A 19,836-nucleotide genomic window follows, 5' to 3' on the forward strand; every position below is an offset into this window, starting at 1 on the left:
GAGGCTCCTCCTGCCTGATACAGAATAACTGCAAGTGATTTATTTTACCCTAACGACAACCATGAGGTAAAAAGATGAGCCTTTCTTTAATGGCGGTCATGAATTGGGCCCTAACTGACCCTTACTGTTCGCTGGCAAGTAACAGCGCTTCCAGTGGTGGGAGTCGGGTCGTTAATGTCCAACGTTAGGATCAGTGCTCTGTGGCTGCGTACTGAGTTATGGAGATGAGCGTAGCGACTGGGGAATGTTTTTCTGTCTGTCTGAGCCCCCCTCCCTCCCCCCACTACAACCACCTTCCTCTCATCTGGATGTTAACGCATTCTCAGGCCTCAAACAGCAGACATTATGAAACACTCAAAACAACAGCCACGTCGGGGGTTAACACCAGTTACGACTAAGGTGTCACACACTCCTGCGGTTTAAGTAAACACTGTGTGTGTGTGTGTGTGTGTGTGTGTGTGTGTGTGTGTGTGTGTGTGTGTGTGTGTGTGTGTGTGTGTGTGTGTGTGTGTGTGTGTGTGTGTGTGTGTGTGTGTGTGTGTGCCTGCCTGACTCATAACAGTATCTTCATGATCTTTTAAATCTCCTCTGTAAATAAAGTCACAAGTGACAGCTTGTGTTCTGTTTTACATGCAAATTCAGCCCAACCTTTTGCATTTAAAGGAGATAAGGAGAGATTAAGCCAACCACACTGTCACTACCTAAATGTGAGAGGAAGAAATCGCAGTGGCAAGTGAAACAAGAGATGTATAGTGCTTTTTCCTTCGTTTTTTTATTAATCTTGTGCATGTCTTTGCTATCTAAGCAAAAGGCGGCGGCCCTGTTTTCTCCTGTTGCGTGTGACAGCTATCACCGGCCAAGAGGCTTGTGATGATTTAGCAAGCATTTATCCCGAATATGATCTTGTGATATGACAAATTGCACTGCAATGTACTCCAAGATGCACTGTGTGGATGTTTTTTAATCTGAATTTAATTGTTAGACCCTTTTCCAGAAACTGTTTTTTTGGATGGATTAAACAAACAAGTGGGCAGATTTTGTTACTTTTGGACAAATCCATTCTTTGTGCTAAACTAACCAGTGACTGGCTCCAGCTACATATTTATCACACAGATGTGGGTGTTGCATAAATTTCTAATCTTACCTCTCAGCAAGAAATAGAATATTTCCCAAAATACCAATAGTTTAACATAATAATGACTTGGGGTGTCCCTCAGGGTTCCATTTAAGGATCCCTGATACTCTCTTTGCATTATCCTTTGTCTTTTTTCAAAATTATATTCATTGCACAGAAATGTATTGTTTTCTCTTCCCTTCATATGCCCCAAGAGTGTCTGTATATGTTACTGGTTTTGATTAGGTACTCTCAGCGTCATTCGGATGAGGTGTAGAAAGACTGTATATGTAACAACGAAACTTGTAGTCAGGAAACCATTAATTTTAAATCCATATGTAACTCATCTGCTATGGATGCATAGACTAAAGGAAACCACAGAACGTCATTATCTCAACGATCATTTATCCCTCTGTAGAACGCACACCTCAATTTACCATGAAGAGAGGGGAATTATGTTTTGATTGCACTTTATAGGTGCTCTGTGAACTGTACATGTGCAACAGAGGAAGGGATTTAATCTCCTCTACTTTAACATGTGCCCACATGCACATTGTGTTAGAGTGATGCTGTAATGACTTTCCCAAAATGGTTTGATTTATTGTACATTCTTTCAAGTGAGAGGTCTAATGCAGCATAGTTACTAAATAAACATTTGTTTTAGAGGCCCCCTTTTCCTCTGGGACATCTTCTCTATTCCTAATTTCCCTCTACCTCTCACTTAACCCAAACTCATTCTTGTTCCTTTTCTCTCCATTTCTGTCTGTCTTTCTCTCTTCGAGTTGTCCCCCCCTCCCTACACATCTCCCTTGTGCCCAGTGAGTAAACGTGGAACCGTGTGAGCCTTCAGGAGGACTTTGAAATGAGACATGGCTGGGACATCAGAGGACTCTGCCACTCTCAATGAAGCCTGCTTGATTTATAAGAGAGCAGGGAGTCGGGGGGGTTGTTTCCAGAGGCATACAAGGCCATGAGGTCCTCCATTAGTACCCTGACCCCTGTTTCATGGGACCAACCACTGCATAGGAGGAGAGGGAGGAGAAGAATGGAGGGATGGATGGATGTTGGTCATGGGGGGCTTGTCTGTGAGGGGGTCTTTTCTTTTTACCATAGAAAGTCTGCTATTTACATTTTCACCACTAAGAAGGCAGCAGAAATGAGAAACCCTAGCTTAGTCATTTGTCAGTGGCCTGTGGTGTCCTGACTTAGACGTCGGTTGGTTGTACCTGATCTCTCGCTCAGGCCTGTCTCTGCTCCCTCTTTTACAATTCCCTTCACAGTTTTACTGTCCGCAATCTAATTAGCTGTGTCTTAATCACGTGTTAAAGCGCAGCGCCTTCCTGGTGTTTACTGTCTGTTTGCCATGCTGTAAAAAAGTGTGAGGGGGCTCGTAAAAACTCGACCACAGAGGATTAAGTGCTCACTCTCCTTTAATGGATACAATCACAGCATTAGTGACAAATAATGGGTTATAGCCTCTGTACTGTGCTACTACAGGAAAACTCAATCAGTTCCAATCATAAAATTTTAATCCTGTTCGATATACTAATATATATATATATATATATATATATATATATATATATATATATATATATATATATATACTAAGGTACCTTATCTGGCTGAAACTTTGGCAAACATCACTTATTTCATTTCATTTTCTATCCAGCTTTGGAGAAGATCATGTCATCCTGCTATTATCCTCCATGCCTACGTCAGTTTATGTTTGCTCATCACGTCAGGCAATCTGTGTGTTTGCAGCCTGAATGCATAACATGGCTTTGTTCCTGTTGAAATTGGTTCTTCTTGTTGATGAACATTTTGTGACAGGCCTGTCAGCTTTGAACTAACCCTGTAATGGCATTATGCTAACATTTTTTAAAAGACATGTGTTTTCAGTGTGCATTACATTATGTTTTTTTCCCCCATCACGCTCCATCTTTGGCTAGTTAGCGTGGCCCCTGGACCTATTCATCAGAGAACTAGTTGGTTGGAGGAGCCTTAGCCAGCAAGGCCTGCCTCTTGATATAAGCATACTGGAATTTATTGTTTTGAGTAAACATGCCTTATACATAATCTGTCTCTGGAGTACACACTGCCAGTTGCCATAGGAACATAGTGGGGTTTTTATAACACTTTCGGGGCTCCCTTAGGCATGATAGGTCTCAGTCAACCCCCATCACACATTGCATTGCAGGCCAACTCAGTATTTCTTGGGATTTAGGTATAAGACAAAATGTCCATACACATCTTATAGGCCCATGCTGGGTAATGAGAAACAGTCACAGTCCTTGTGGGGATCCATAGCAAATTATAAAACACAGCAACAGGTTTTACGGGCGTGTAGAAAGGAGCTGAGGGAGCTACAAGAAGGACGAGACAAGAGGAAGAAGGCGTAAAACGCCGTCTGACTGCGCGTCCTCTCTTGTTACCGGATGTCCTTGTCCACCAGACATCCACTCTCTCATACACACTGCCGTCTCTGACAAGAAAATATAAAGGGCTTGTGATAGAGAGTTGGGGATTATTGCATGCAGCTGGAGGCTGTCACAGTGAGACACTTAGTCCCTCTCCCTTCACCCTTTATCTTAACCCTTCCATATACCACATCCCCAGGTTCCTCTTTTTTGCCTTTCAACACCTGTAAGTCTCCTCTGTAAACCTTGTCACCTTTTTTGTTGGTCTAAAGGGGTCAGTACGCTTCAAACTTATCGGGTCGCTATACAGCGTAACCTCCTCCCCTCATACCTTTCTGATGTAAGAATTTTTGTCACTTTCCAGAATCAACAAACTAACATTCGGAACCACTTCACACAATCACTTGCCAGTGCACAAAAGTGAGACCATAGGCAGAGTTTGAACTTCTCTCTCAGACTCCCTTTTTTCATTCTTCACTTCTTGCCCCTTTTTCAGAAGTACAAGTGTGTGCAACACCATGAATGCCTTCGAGGAAAGACTACAAAATTGTGTATTATAAATTATTTCAATGAACCATTATCACATCACTTCTATGATGGCAGGCTTCTTATCATAGCTTTGAGTGTAGCTGTTCAGAGCAGGTATAAGCACTTTTGCCTTCAGTCATTTTTCGACAACCCGTTGTGCAGGCTGTTTTGTCACTAGCATACCACGGACCTTAACTCATACTAAAATTCTGGGGAGGTTTTAATAACTACTCTGTCTGAAGTTACTGTTTTGATGACTCATCAGACTTACTCATCTCTTCATTTGTTCGAACCATTTTTAATACAAAAGGTATTTTAGCTTCCATTACGTACCCAACAATGCAGAAGTAATTGGATTCCAATTTGAACGGAAGGGCTGATAACAGCCTTTGACATCCAGGCTGATATCCTCACTAGTGATTGATATGGCTCACTGCAGTATCTTTACTAAGTTTATAATCTATGCAAATGGGGGGGAAGTGATTAAGACCATGGATCGTACCACTAGTGTGTGCTGCCCATACCTCTATGCTGCAGATAGACCATGTCTTTATCTCTGGTTGTGTGGCACATCTCCCACCCAACCCCTGCTTGTACCACTGCCCACTCTTGACATGGCTATGCACTTCATCACCAAGCAAAGAGTGTGACTATGTCATTTTGGATTCACAATGAAAATTGGCAGGAAAAGAGCAGTTAAAAGGATCGTATGGTCGAACTTTGACACAAAGAGAAAAGTGGAAAGGAAAGGGAGCAAAAAAGAGAAAAATAGGACGCCCCTTGAGGCCGATCACTATCTCTCCACTGATAAGAGAGCGAGTGCCTGGAGGGTGGCTTTTCTTCCCACAGTTTTTTGTACCTCCCAAGGGCAATTTGAGTCCAATTGTTCAGGATTATAGAAGCTTCTCCCGCCGGTATAGAAAGGTGGATCTTTGCAGGTGGAGATGAGGTGACGTAACAGGGGGAAACCCGATGGAGAAACCTGATGGAGACGGTCCTAAGAGGATGCTATTAGGCCGTATTCATATCAAATCAGGCGTTGCAGCCTTCTTGCAGGGTTGTTTGGGCGTGTGGGCACGGTAATTCAGAAAATAATGATTTATTCAGTGGCTTTCTCACTTCCGCTGCTCCCTCTCCTCATTCGCACTTTAGCTCGCTTGACCACCACTGCTCCCTCTCTCGGCAACCGCAGCACAACACCAGGTTGCATTTCTGTAAAAGTTTATGGTGTTTGAACATTTTTTTGCTCATTTGATAATTTGATGCCTGATTTGGTGTGAATACAGCCTCAGCCTAGGAAGTTCATCTTCAGTGCAGCAGTTGATGATCTCCTCGACATCCCCATAATTGTGAAGCGTCTGCAAGCCGTTGGATGCCTTATAGACACAGTAATATTGGTTAAGCAACATTATTTTCTGTCTATGTCATCTACACAACAAAGCAAAAATTATGAATTAAATATTGCAGTTCCTTGGACGAGTCACAAAGGAATAATTCACCCAGACTGTGTCTTATCACCCAGGTTGTGACTGTGTACAGGTTGTTTGTCCATGAGAATTCAAGGGCCTTTCCTTTTGGCAAGCAATTCAGCTTAGTCAGTGGTCATGTTGATGCGTCACTGGCCTTGAGGCTGTTTTTTTCTTCTTACCCAATATCTTCACAGGCAGAAGTCCCATCACTAATACATTCTTCATGCCCTACTGTATATTTCATCTCATGCTATATTTAGTCATTGATTCATCAGCAACCTTGGAAGAAGTTAGCAATATTGAGGATAGACAAATTTAGGCTCCCTTGCGTAACTTCCTGCTGGTGGCCAGTTCTTTTTCCAATGAAAATGTGTCATAGTTTCCATCCGTGATGAAAAAGGGAAAGTATCATACTTTCTGTTCTCTGTTAAGGAATGTGTCCTTTTGTCCAGTCACTCTTGAACTATATTGCTTTATGGTGTGAAGGCTTAGATACAGCAGCAAAACAATACAGCTCAATGTTATCGATCTTTAAGAAAATCTATATTAAACAGTAACACTTAGTTTTAACCTCCTCCCCTATTTGTTTATAATGTAATGTGTTTAATTTATTTATTTTCAGTCAGTTATAATATATCAATAATACAAATCATTCACAAGTGGTTTTAAAAATTGGCAAATTTACTAATTAAAACTAAGAATGTTCTTATTTCTGCTTACAGCTACATTATAGTGTTGAATAAATTATATTCATTGCTTGCATGCTGGTTATAAATGTTAAATAGTGTTACCAGTTGCTCAGTGGTTTATTGCTGTATCTTGTAATTATGATGTGATGTTATAACATTAAAAAAAAAGCTTAGTGATTAAGTTACCGTGTCTTGACAAAGTTTGATTGCGGCATACTAGCACATTGTATCATATAGGCCGCCTTAAGGCCCGGACACACCAAACCGATTATCGGCCGTTGGACGTCATCGGACAGTCGGGCGAGGTCGGTGACTCGAGTCGGTTCGGTGTGTTCATTTTCTTTTGGGGCGACAACACAGATTAGCGCCGCCTGCTGTTATGGGGACGTATTACGCCTCGCGCACACGCAGAATGTACGCTCCAGACGGCGTCGGTTTGGTGTGTTCGGAGGCACTTTTTTGACCGACTCGGGGAGATGGGAGCCGACTGATCAGTCCAACTGCTTTTCTGCCGACGGTCGGCGATCGGGTTGGTGTGTCCTGGCCTTTAGGCTGTATCTGCTTTTCCTCCGAGAAGCTTTGCTGACAAGGCAGAAGTATGGTATGCTGAGGTGCTTCTGCCTCTCGCCCTCTGCCCATATGTTTTGTATTACGCCCTAGGAGGTGCCATCCTCAGCAGCTTGGTGATGGGAGGGGAAAAGGAGGCCTCTCCGGCCCAAATGACGCATGACATAGCGCTGCGCCCTGGGTCTTTATTTATGGCTTCCCATGTCAGCAAAGGCTTGCTCCCCTGGGGATCCCCGTGGCTGTTACCCGCTAAGCCAGGCTTCAGTTCTCATCTCAGGTCTGGGAGACACACAAAAGAATACACACACTATCCACTGTAGGAATTCTGATCACTATAATGTGGCGGCATGCGCACATAACTGAGAAGTATGCAGAAATCAAATATATTTCCTCATAGAGAAGTTTATTTAGCTATTTAGCAACATTCACAGTTGCTACACTGCTTCGCAAGAAGTGAAGTGGCGCATATGAAGTGCCACTTGAAAAGAATGAACGTCATGTCAGGCTACAGCTAGGCCACTGCCAGGCACACACTGCCTCTTTTATTAATCCCTCTGATGTGGATGAGGATGTGAAATCTGGAGAGAGAGTGAGGAAGATATTTGGTGAGAGGATCTGAATACATTTTCTCTGTAGTTACTCAAGAATCCATGTACATATCACACCGCATTAACAAATGGGCGCATACACTGGCAGCACTCATGCACACACAGGTGTTCTCCACGAGCTATCCAGGAATGTTCCAGTGATCCCTGTCCAGGGTTTTGATGTGGGTAGAACGAAAATACAAGAATTTAGAGGAAACTAAGGCCAAGGGATGAGAAGAAGCTCGAGAGTAGATGACAGAAGGAAAAAAGAAGAGAAAATCTGCGATAGATAACGTTTAAAGAATGTATTGAACATCAGAGAAAGATGTGATGTAATGGCATGGTAGTGACAACAGGGTTAACACAGGACAAAAAGAAGGCTGGGATTTTCTCTTCCCTGGTATCTCATATTTCTTTGTGCTTTGGGGAGTGAGCGTAAAAAGAAGGAGCACTGTCATGGTTTTATGTGGCCTTTTGAAAACAGAACAAGCCCTCTCCAGAACAATATATCCAGCTTCAGAACTTCTTCGACAGCAGGGCACTCATTTTTCCAACTTCCCAGGTCCTCCCTGTAAAACACCCTGTTTGAAATCCACTCTGGCCATTGTTTAGTCTAGTGGAAGTCCCTTAGATCATCCTCATCCGCAGCCGTCCTGCATCCCCTTCATGTTCTGAGTCCCCCCGCTTTGCAGCAGCTCAGAACCAGCCACCCAACGTTAATCAGATTCTTTTTTAGCATCATTAAGACCTGACAGCCAGCGTGTTATTGCAGAATGAGAGGGTGAATTGTGATTACACAATTGAGCAAACAAAAGCGAGCAGTTTGGGTTACGGTCCATCCACCCAGCGTTGTCTCGAGTTCTAAGAGGACACTTTTATGGAAGTGGTTGTGAAACAATGCTGTGGTTTGTGTGTATCGGTGGTGGAGTGGTACTTGGTAGAAGTGGGGAAGTGCGTCTAATATTGTTCATGTAAATGATGCAATGCTCCACTTTCTAGCCATAATAATGACTAATGTTAAACATAAAGTATTAAATGTTTGCAAAAGCTCATGAAAGATTTCAGTTTTTAGCTATGACAAAGGCATCGTCATGTCCATCCAACAACAGTGTCTACTGACTGTGCAGGGAGAATAAGCCTGCATGACACCACACTGAGTTTTAAAATTGTATATCTGCAACTTTTTTGTTTCATTTTTGTATACACACTCACATGCATCTATTTTAGTGCACCTGCAGAGTTGCTAAGGGTTAGTTTTATAGTTCTGTGTTCATATGTCTGAGTAAGAGAACAAGCATTCCCTCTCTCCAGCCTCTTGCTCCTGTGGATAATGTGGACATCCTTAACACATGACTTAAACAATGACGTGTGATCAAAGGAAAAAAATGGGAGGCTGCCATTGATGCCCTTGGCCTGGACTTAAGAGAAAGGGTTCGAGTAGTCCAGCTGGACTGTAGAGAGCCAGAGAAAGCCCTGGGAATCTAGATCTGCTTGGTAAAGAGTGAAATACCACACTGTACTACTGAGACTAGGTCATTGGGTTAAACCTTAAGCTGGTGTCTGTGCTTTCATCTGGCCTCCAGCAGAGCAGAGGCAGCATCTGATCTGATAAAGCCAAGAGAACATGCAAACTAGGCTAATGTTTCCCTTTCTTCTTCTACTCTGAAGATTCAGAGTAGGAGGGGAGAAAGAGATGCAAGTATGTGAGACTGAATGATATGCTGATGGTCTTCACCTCATTAGGACCTCCCTGAGGTCTTTGATGGCTGCTAAAGGCCATAGGGTGAAGTGATGGAAATCGAAGGATTGAAGCCTCCCTTTCTCTCTTCTCACTATTTCTTTCTGCTCCTTTTCCAGCCTTACCTTCTCCTGCCTCTTCCCCACATTCTATTTTATACCTTTTCTCTTCAGCCAGCCTCCTATTCCCCAAAATGTCTTCATTGCTTCCCTAGAACACAGTAGTCTAGCAGTCAGAGCTGACACAGGGGTCTGATTTGTCAGGGTCTTGTGTGATCCAACGATCCATCAGATCCATCAGGCTGATGCCAAGGACTCCTTGGGGGACTGGGCCTTTGTTTGACTAACGCTGATGGAAGCGAAGCCTCTGTCAGGGAAGCCATTAAGAGCACAGCAGGCCCAGAAAAATGAGCCGCCCTTGTCACTCCACATCAGGAGCTGGGCCACGGTCGCAGATGCTCCTCAGACGCCGTCACATTTGACCGATATTTGTCCAAGCCTTTGAACTGGGGACAGCTAGGTAGATAGATGAATGAGCCCATGTGTTAAGTTGCAGAGGGGCGCTTCAGGTTGGCTCCCAGTCTTGGATTGATGGCGCTGTGCTGGTTTGTTATCTAAAGTTGGGGCGAGGACAGGATAGGTGAAGAGGGAGTGATGAGGGTGACTTCAGTACTTGTTACCATAGCAAATTCAAGGGGCTGCAGTGATATGGGCATACTGTCATGGGCAGTGTTGGGCAGCACACGTTACTTACTAGTCATAATAATAGTAATAAAATGACTTTACCCAGTGACTAGTAGTAGTAGAAAACATGGCTTAAAGCTGCCATTATACTCCATGAGTGAGTGCTTGTCTTGCCTCAGAAACCCCATAAAAAAACACCTTTCTGTGTTCGACAATGTCTGTAACTTTCTGAATCCAACATTTACACCCACTTCAAGCAGCGACTGGCTAGATTTATGGAGATCACACCACCTTCAAGTGTGGCTGTTCGAAACCGCTATTAACACCCGCCTCGAGATATGGTAAGATGACACGCAGAACAAATCAGTTCATTTCTAGCTTAACCCAGCCCTCAGAGGTGTGAAAGCTCTTAGTGGCCAGTTAAGAATCAATGTTTTAAGAATCAATTTCTAAAGCCTCCGCCATTTTCATTCCTTTCTCATTTATTAATGACTCCACTCTGCACAGTGTCTCCTCACCCACTCCTTACTCTCTCTTTGTTCCATGACAGAGATGGAACACCTCCACCTTGCGTGTCATGGCCTCAGACTAAACATACTCTTCTGGTGTTGATGCATCAGTGTAGCGGCTGCTTCTAACGATGGCCAACTTATCTCATTAGAATAATAATGATTTCACTGGCTGCCATTCCCACAGATAGGCCCAGTATTTGTCTTAGACTGTGTGTCCTTCGCAGAGCTTCTGGGCCCAAGGATTGGCTGCCACGGCCCTCATGCTTGCCTGCCGTATATCAGCAGTGCTGCCACCGTCAAGCCCCTGATTTATGGCTGTTTATCTCTAGTCCCACCCCCCACAACCTCCAACAGATGGGCTCTGGCTATTGACTCTGGGAGAGAAAGGTCCCAAACTGATGAAATGCAACAAACGAGGTAATCATGGGGAAGTTGGTTGTGATTACAATTTATTGGTCACCAGAGAAAATGGAGATTGATCCATCCATGTTGTTTATCAGGTGTGACCTGATCATGTGTCCTAGATTGATCTGGCTGCATTAGGTTTCCCCTCTAATCTTAATCACTATTTCTGCTTCTGTATATGTACAATACTGGTCAATGTGAGATGGTTAAACAGTTATATCAAGAGTCCCCTGATATGATTTATGATTATTAACAGTGTAATTGTGAAAACATTCCTTCAGCTGTCATGTTCTACAGGGTTGTCACCTTAAATCTCTGCAAGTATATTCCAGCTCTAAATCTCACTGGCTGTCAGATCTTCACAGAGAAAAAAAAACACATTGCACCATAAATTGTCTGTTACAGACTTAGAGGGGCTCCAGTTGATTTCTGAGTCTCTGGAGGAAGGCCTTAAGTAATAACCCCCAGTATCAATTTTTCAAACCAGTCCTACTATATTGCTGCAGATTCTCCGGTACCTGCGAGCACAATTTTTTTTTTTTTTTTTTTTCTCAATTTGATGGATACAGACCAGATTTTGACCCTTGCACCTGTCAGTCATAAATTAGGATTCCTGGTTTATGTTACTCAAAATCTCAAGTTAAACGCTTTGAAAATTGTTCTGGGCGCAAGCACGCAGATAATAGAGTGTAACATCCTCCTCTACATATTGCATTCCATAGAGACACGTTGATACGCCATGCAGTGGGATTTGTATTTTCTCAGGATTAAACCCTGATTAATGATTCCTCTCAGTGCATGCGATCTTAAAGGCAGACCGTTGGTCTCCCATTCAAATATTCTTCCGAGGAGAATGTGTCAATGCCATAAGAGCTGATGTAACTAATAAGAATTAAGTACAAAATGATGTTGGTGGGCTACATAATGAGGTGAACTCAGTCAGTCGTCACATCTCACTCATCTACTGAGCAGATTCACGGCGCCTTATCTCAGCTCTGATTAACCAGTGATGGAGTGTAAGGGATCCAGGCTAGTTCTGACCAATGTAGTACCAGATGTGTGTAAGAGAATGAAGTGGGGCTTTAGGAGGTGATGTTATTTCTTTTTTTAAATGTTTTTTGTTGTAATGTCCACTTTATATTAACCCCTATTTCTTAGTACTCTTCTGATCTACGATCGAGTATTGAAAGCAACCAGTAATCTTCCTTTTCCTCCCATTATACAACATGTATAAGAAATGCTTTTAGAGGATACATGTTCAGATTCAGAATATTTCAATTTTATAAAAAATGGGCACCCAAATTACATAATAACATTACATAACTGCAATAATGAAAGAGCACAAAAAGTAAAGTCAGTTCTGCTGGGAGATATATTCCCCAGCTTACATCCTCTGCTCCAACTCAGGAGACACATCTGGAGCCAATCTTTAGGATCGTGGAAGGATCTGTGTCAGGATCGGACCTGCAGTGTGCTTTAAGATCAGATTGACCAGTTCGTTTCTGGCACTCTTAAACGTCTCTTTTTTTTTCTTCTAGAAGTGGTCCACAAGTGGTTTCTGGTTGTGACATTAATTGTGTTTGGTAACAGCAATTTAGCTCAGCGGTTGCCTGAGCGCCGCACTTCAAAATGACCTTGTCACAAAATGTCAAGAAGATTTCCTTAAAACAACCTCTGCCTCTCTGGGTTTTCATTTGTTATTTTATTTTATCTCACAGTCCCACTGCACATAGCATGTGTGTCAGTCTACACTACACCTCTCGACGCCCACACATGTTGCATATTATGATAGCAGACTGGACCCTCCTCACGTCACCACCGGCCCCTGGCTGGCACAGACAGGCAGGCGATGAGCAGGAAGGAAATGACATAATGGCAGTTTTGATAGAGGCTTGGCACAAGGCATCAGAGAATTATTGAAGCTGCATTCATGGAAATATAGATTGGATGTAGTTTTTTTTTTTTTTTTTGGAATGACATAGAATTAGATTGCTGCACATGGCTGGTTGTGAGTGTGAAGACGCAGTAGATTTAAAGCTATTTCCTTGATAGTGTGAAGCTCAGAAGTGACATTTCGCACTTAAAGCTTCCTCCTCTCAACCACAAATTTAGACATAATTAAACTTATTACATAATTAACAATACTAATGTTACACGCACACTTGTCTATTTTCACTTACGGTTATTTAGCGAGGGCTTTTGGGCTACTCGGATTAAATTATTCTGCGTCTTGTGCTACATTTATGATTTCCAGGTATATCAGACCCGCCGCTATTTCTTTAGCTGTGGTCACCGAGAATACTGATGTCACTCCGACTGACTTAGGAAAAAGCCAAAACATAAAGTGGAAATGTTAACCCAATAACGCTAGATAAACAGTCAGCGGAGAGGAGCCAAAGACAACAGACAGCGAAGGGAAAGTGTCCTGCTGGCATCAAGTTTCCCAGAGTAAGTGTTATTTGAAAAGCAGCTGAAGGGTGACACTCACTCTCCTCCCACCCAATCTCCCTCTCTCCTTCCCTCCCTCCTCCCTCGCTCACTCGACCATCTGTTGTTCCCTCTCTTCTCAGGCTGCTCTAAGTGCCTTGAAACAGCTGTCGGAGCAGGGACTGGACCCAGTGGATGGCCCCATTAAGGTACGGTAGGATACGGATCACGCCAAACTCAGACTCGCTCACCCGGTGCTGGATGTTCGACCGAACGGCCAGGCCCGGGGAGGACAGATGCTTGTTCAGTTAGGGGCCAGATGTGCGTGTGCCAATCTGGCTTATTGCAAATCCTCAGCGCTGCGGGCTGGCCCGTCATCAGCTCCCTCCCAGCCCACACACGCGTCCAACATTTCCGCTCGACATTTTTCCTCCATAGGAAAGCAACAGTAGGCGTATATATTTACATGCACCACACTCCTGTCAGTGCTCCATACTTTGCATGATGGCTATCACCACCAAGGCTCAGTCATGGCAGAAAAGAGGGCTTTCTCCACGCACCTCCCCTCCCTTCCCCTCGTTCCCTATCTCCTCAACGATGAGGAAGGGAGGGAAGGAAGGAGGAAGGACGAAGGTGGAGAGTCAAGTAGGAAAGGTGGAGCGCCGTGGGGGGTTTTTTGGAAACCATGGAGGAAATCAAGCATTTCTGGAGTATTTTCATAGTAGGTGTGCCCTGGGAAGTTAAGGCAGGGGTGTTTTCTTGCGACAAAGAGAGGAAAGACAACCGCAGCTTCATTTACGTCACCGTCAGAGGAGAGGGGCAAATATGGCAGCAATTGCACTTTCACCTGAGGAGTTAATCACTGCTTTCTCAAAACAGTCCCCCCCCCCCCATCAGTCTCTGACTCAAAATTCCTCCATTTTGGCTGCACCCCCACACATTACATTTCTGATAAATCCCACAGAACAGGAGACACAGCTGATCAGTTAGCGCGAAACAGATTGAGGTCAAGGACTTCTTAAGTGTCTAGAGTGTCAGCACTTTCGGTTTCCCAGAAAGATTTCTTTTACAAGAATCGCTGATCATGTTTTGAAAGCATTACTGAGCGAATCCCAGTATCTTTCTGAGGAACATGTAGAACAAATTACCAACAGCAGGACTGATTAATAGCAACATCGTTCGAGTCCTTGGACAAAATCTGCCCTAACAAAGTTCTGTTTGTCTTTTTCAGACCAGTGAACCATGTGGGAGGGAGGATGGACATTAAACAGACTAACTCAGGCACCACCACTCAGGTCTGCAAGGATTCAAAGGCTGTCGTCTAGGAGCTGACAACCCCGAACCCCTCCTTCGGCATACACAAACCTGACAAAGCCCCCACCCACCCACCCCACCCTTCACCCTGATCTCCCATAACCTACAACCCACGGTGTCCCCACTACCCTCACCCTCTCTCCCCCAACCCAACCCAACCCAACCCAACCCCACCCAACGATTGCCACTGTATCCTGCAAAACCTGTCAACATGCAATAGGGTGGATGTGCACCGAGAAATGACCGACTAAAACACCATTACCTGAGTCTATGTGAAGACAACGCTATCTTAACACGTTTATTGATGATTTCAGTCAAAATTTAGAGGTCAAAAAAAAAAAAAAAAAGAAATACACAAAACACAAACTAATGAGATAAATGCATGGTACTGTATGAAAAATCAAGGGAAATCCAAAGTGATACACTGCATAGACAACTTTCCCTTTGGATCAATGTCTGTTGGTATGGTTAAAACAAATATGTACATCATGCCATTGAAATACAAAAGAAACATTTTAGGGGAGAAACCAACTTGCGTACAGTAGCTTATTTTTTTCGGGGGTATTATGTTTCCATTTTTTTTTTTTCTTTTGTTATTTTATTAATCTAACAATGCTTGAGTACTGTATTTAAAATTAACCAATGCCAGTGCTGTGAAAGTTGTAGTTGTTGTCTTCATATATAGTCACCCAGCTTACCTTGTATGCTGACATAAGAAAAAAAAGAGTTCATCTATCTATATGGATGTGTATGACTTGCAAGAGTATCATATTCCGAATAATAACACAGAAAAGTTTTTTCATGTGGACAAAAAGGACAAAACTGGTGTTAGCCGTAATCAGTAGAAGTGTTGACCACCCAGGAGGGAAGGTTGGACTAACCTTTACTTCCTGAAGGGTCTAACTTTCCCGTTTAACATGACCCCACACTGGCATAGCATCACTGGAGCATCACCGGAGCAAGAGCGGAGGAAAAGGGGGCCACCAACCGTTGTACTTTTTATCTAAAAAAAAAAACAAACAAAAGTCCAGTTGCATCGACAATGGCTAGTTTTTTGCGCACATTCTCTAATGCCAGTAAACTTTTAACCTAGAGTCCAAACTCCAGAGGGTTTTTGTAGGGGCGTGACTGCATGTCCTCCAGTGAATGAAAAGTCCTCTCCATTCCAGTGATTTTGTGTCAGTGGATCGTCCCCCCCTCCCCTCTCTCCTCCCCCCACAGTTTTGTCGATCACATCTACACCCATTGTGTGTGTTGTATTGACCCGCCAAGGCATCAACTGGGTGCTTTTAATGCCTGCATTCTGGAGTGCATCTTTTGAGCGGAGAGAGCCTGCGTCCGATTCGCAGACTCCCTCCCCTAAAGGCCACTTTGAATCACTTTGTTCACTGACATTGAGGATGTGTCGTCTTCTTCGTGTGAGTGCAATGTGTAATAAGGCTGTTTCTGTTACTGAAATGCAGTAAAAACACCTCAGTTCATGTGGAAAAAAAAAAATCTGTTTTTGTGTCTTTATTGTCTTCTCCCAACAGGTGTAAACACAACATCCCTCCAACTGCAATTAGCACTGTTTCTTAATTAAATCTACTTTTTCACACATTTTCTGAAGCATAAGCTGGAATGGAAACTGCATTCGAGTAAGGGAGAATGAGAAACAGTGATGAGTCTGCCCCCCCCCCACCATCTGTTGAATACTCCAAAGGCAGTTTGACAAAATAATCTTAACTCAAGGTCCATTTACTAGCTTTTTCCAGTACTTTCAAGTACATACAACAGTCTTCAGCAGTGTATAAAGTTTGCTCAGTTGTCTTCACATGACTCAAGTATGGAACTAGTCACATGATGCGTTTGAAAGCTCTGGTGAAAGCTAGTAAGTGAACCTTGGAGGCCTGATTGTTTGTGAAACTACTTTTCCCAAGGTCAAGAATGAGCTTGATCCAAAGGCTGTATGGAAACCGTCACCTGACTCTACTCAAGTGAGACAATCTCTGCAAGAAACATAGAGTACTTCTCAAATAATCCTTTTCATCTCAAGGAGCAATAGACTTCACATTGTCCCCATTAATAACATTTATTGTATCATTAAAGTTTACCTCTTAAATGCCTACACTACTGCGTTCATCAGTCATAATGACTAATAAAATTTAATAAGCAAATTATAACAAATTGGGTAGTTGTGCTCCAAAACCAAAAGAGCACTAAAAATTGTAAGTGTGTTATCATTCCAACTCTCTTCATAGCACATTGAAATCTACTGCTTTATCTAGTGCACACGATTAATCAGCAACCCTAACTGGTTTCTTATATCTCAGAAGTATACAGTATTCTTTATCTTAAGAAAAAGTCTGGGGATAGTCTACGTTTGTTTTTTTTACTCTCAACAAATCCAGTAAAAAGACCAAAATCAATAATGCATCAAAGCACTGACTTTCCTACCTTGTCTGTGGCTCTCAGACCCACGCGCACTGTTTCCTACATAAAATATACATCTAAACATTAATATGTAAAAACATATTGTTTCATAAAAAAAGGCTCAGTAATTTACTAAAACAGTTGAGCATTAGTTTTTAGCAAATGTTACTCAGACTGGAGTAAACTGCATTTGTTGGGGACAGTTTTGAACTGGGGATTAATAAATGCCAGTGCTCCCTGAATTTAGGGAAGCAGGATTTCGTATTCTGTGTTTTGACTTAAATAACCTACCCATGTTTATCATAAAGTGTAACTGCACCACTCAATTTTGTTAAGTCCCTCTCTCTTAGAACATTATTAAAAAAATCCTGCAAAGGACAAATTCTTCAAGGAGTGTGGCCTCGACACCGACTGGAGTGATTGACAGACTGACCACAGCAGTCTAGCAGGGAGAGCAAGCTGGTAGTCAGAGCTATCCAGCCATGAGTCACTGTCAGACTCTCCGTGTCTGCGCCGGAGTCACTAGACACACATTCACAGCCCTTTGTAAATGTACCTGTACCCAAGCTAACGGCTCAGAGAGGCTTATAACTTACTTTACAGCTCAAAAACAGGTTTAAGTATGCAGTACCTCTTTAAGGAACACAGAGGAAAAAGCTATGTCAGTCTTCAGCTATACACACAATACTTGTTAGTAGGATCAATTCATTGTAGGTTTTGATAATTTCATGGGATACTTTATTTATTTTACTTTATTTATTATATTTATAATCATTTATTAATATGTAGCTATGCAGACCATAATAAAACTTTTTTAGAACAAGTCCTTCACTTCTGCTATTTAAAGATTTAGCTTTACAAATGAATAACTATAGCTTTTATAATGTCATGACATCCTGTTAATTTATACTGGAAACAAACAAACCTTATTCTGTAGTTGTCACTGCCACTTGGTGAAGGAAAAAGGCAGTTTGTGTTTTCCAAATAGACAATCTTTAACTTTATGACTCTCAGCTGGTCTGATAGCACAAGGATAGATTGTGTGCACCTTATCTATCACATACTTGTGTTGCATCATTCCATCACATTTACATGGGTTTCTACATGTAACTCCACCACCTCTGCAACACCAAATCCACTCTGTTCTCTCCCATTAGCGAGATGAATGAGCGAACGGGACAGCGGTGGTCTAATTCAACTGCACTGACTAATGGACTCAGCTGGCAGCTACATCTGCTAGCCATTGAGGAGCGCCAAGGCTGTTCACACACATTAGCAGCAGATCTCTATTCCAGAAGCTTGTTCAGGTAGTGGCAGACCAGCTTGAGGCCATGTTAGACCCGAGATGAATGGCCCTCCTCTGACCAGCCAATATGGGAAGTGAACCTTACTGCCCAAAATAGAACAAAATCAATGGGGCTGTGGAGCTTGTGCGTGCCATGCAAAAGCAAATGCCAGAGCCATTGATTTTTCTGTCTGAATTATGTGCCATCAACCCCTTTGAAGTCCTCTAAATTAGAGCTGTATTAACAGGAGGATAAAAGAGTGAGGGGAATCCTATAGATGTTGACGAATGTCCAAGAAACGATTCCAGCCAAAATCCTAATAGTTTTCTTTCTTGGATGAATCAAAAGCATTTTTGTGTGTACTTAAATAAAGGCCTGTTTCACACAGTAAGACTGTTTTGAGTCCTTGAGTGGCTGCATTAGGTGCTGATTGCTTCTGTACACAGAAGGATCGAAACTGTCAGTACAGCTCTCCCTCATATTAGAACTAATCTGCCACTGAGCAACTTTATCCAGCCCCGATTAGTCACGGCAGAGGAGCGCTGCGTGCTGTGGGCTGAGGCTTTGACATCTCAGCGCTTCCCTGTAATGCACCGAGGAGGTTGGAGTAGAAACTCGCAGTCAGCAGTCAAGAGTCGGTGGGATGGGGGTATTCTCTGCGACTGACCAAGAAATCAATTTGTTCTGTGGGGAGATGAGTGTCTGCTATCACACTGATAGATATGTGGAGAATCACTTAACTCCTAGACTCCATTTTGGATTCAACAGTTTTAAGATTCTGAAGGTAAAAGCTTTGTTAGATGAATTAGTTCAGTTCCAACATAAGAATGTTCGAGATGAATGAAGAAACCTACTTTGTTCTTGAGATCTGGTTTTTAAACTATAATTCTGCTAGCTGACCTTTTAATGGCAAATGTACTACATTTCTCCAGCTCTAGCAGGCCTATAGAAAGCTCAGTTTTTGGTATTAAAGGTCCAGTGTGTAACATTCAGAAAGATCTGTTGGCAGAAATGGAATATGATATTCATAGTTACATTTTCATCAGTGTATAATCACCTGAAAATAGGAATTATGTTCTTCTTACCGTAGAATGAGACATTTTTATCTACAGTTGCCACAGATCCTGCTCCTATGGCGTTCACCATGTTGAACCAGCATGTTTCTACACTAGGCCAGAAGGGACAAACCAAACACTGGCTTTGGATTGGGTCGATGCATTTTTTTGTGTGAGTTTAACACCCACCATAGTTTCTGCCACATAACATGAACTCTGTGGAAGTGACCACTTCCTCTGTTCCCTTCTTATTGTCAGGTGATTATACACTATTAAAAACATACATATGAATATTATATTCCATTTCTGCCAATGGATCCTCCTAAATGTCACACACACTGAACCTCTGTGTTATATCGGTGGCTGGGGTCAAGGCTGACTAATCTAGAATTGACCCGCTGTTTGAAGACATGGCTGTTTGTCTGGACCAGATACAAATATATAAGTTGAAGCCTCCAGGCCTAGGCTCATGACTTTTTTTATTCATAAAAATGTCTGCGAGGGAAAGAACAGTGTTTTTTCACATTTAGTTTATTGGAACTGTTCAATTATATTTTCTCTGCACTTCATTTATTTTATTTGTTTAAAGACAGTAGCTTTCCCAGAGTTTAGAAGCCAATACAAACAGAC

At 42.6% G+C, this 19,836-nt stretch overlaps 1 protein-coding gene across 3 annotated transcripts in view; it reads left to right on the plus strand.

The window, feature by feature from the left end:
- stau2 (staufen double-stranded RNA binding protein 2) overlaps window positions 1-14,804 on the plus strand; it is an 81,480-nt gene extending 66,676 nt beyond the window's left edge. For all 3 annotated transcript variants that reach the window (XM_051410314.1, XM_051410316.1, XM_051410315.1), the window contains 2 exons: window positions 13,283-13,348; window positions 14,371-14,804. In XM_051410314.1, the coding sequence (XP_051266274.1) occupies window positions 13,283-13,348; window positions 14,371-14,406 (102 nt within the window). In that variant the 3' untranslated portion in view covers window positions 14,407-14,804. The remainder of the gene's footprint in view (window positions 1-13,282; window positions 13,349-14,370) is intronic.
- The last annotated feature ends 5,032 nt before the right edge of the window (window positions 14,805-19,836 follow it).

This window comes from Dicentrarchus labrax, unplaced genomic scaffold (assembly GCF_905237075.1).
Source record: "Dicentrarchus labrax unplaced genomic scaffold, dlabrax2021, whole genome shotgun sequence".
NCBI lineage: Eukaryota > Metazoa > Chordata > Actinopteri > Moronidae > Dicentrarchus > Dicentrarchus labrax.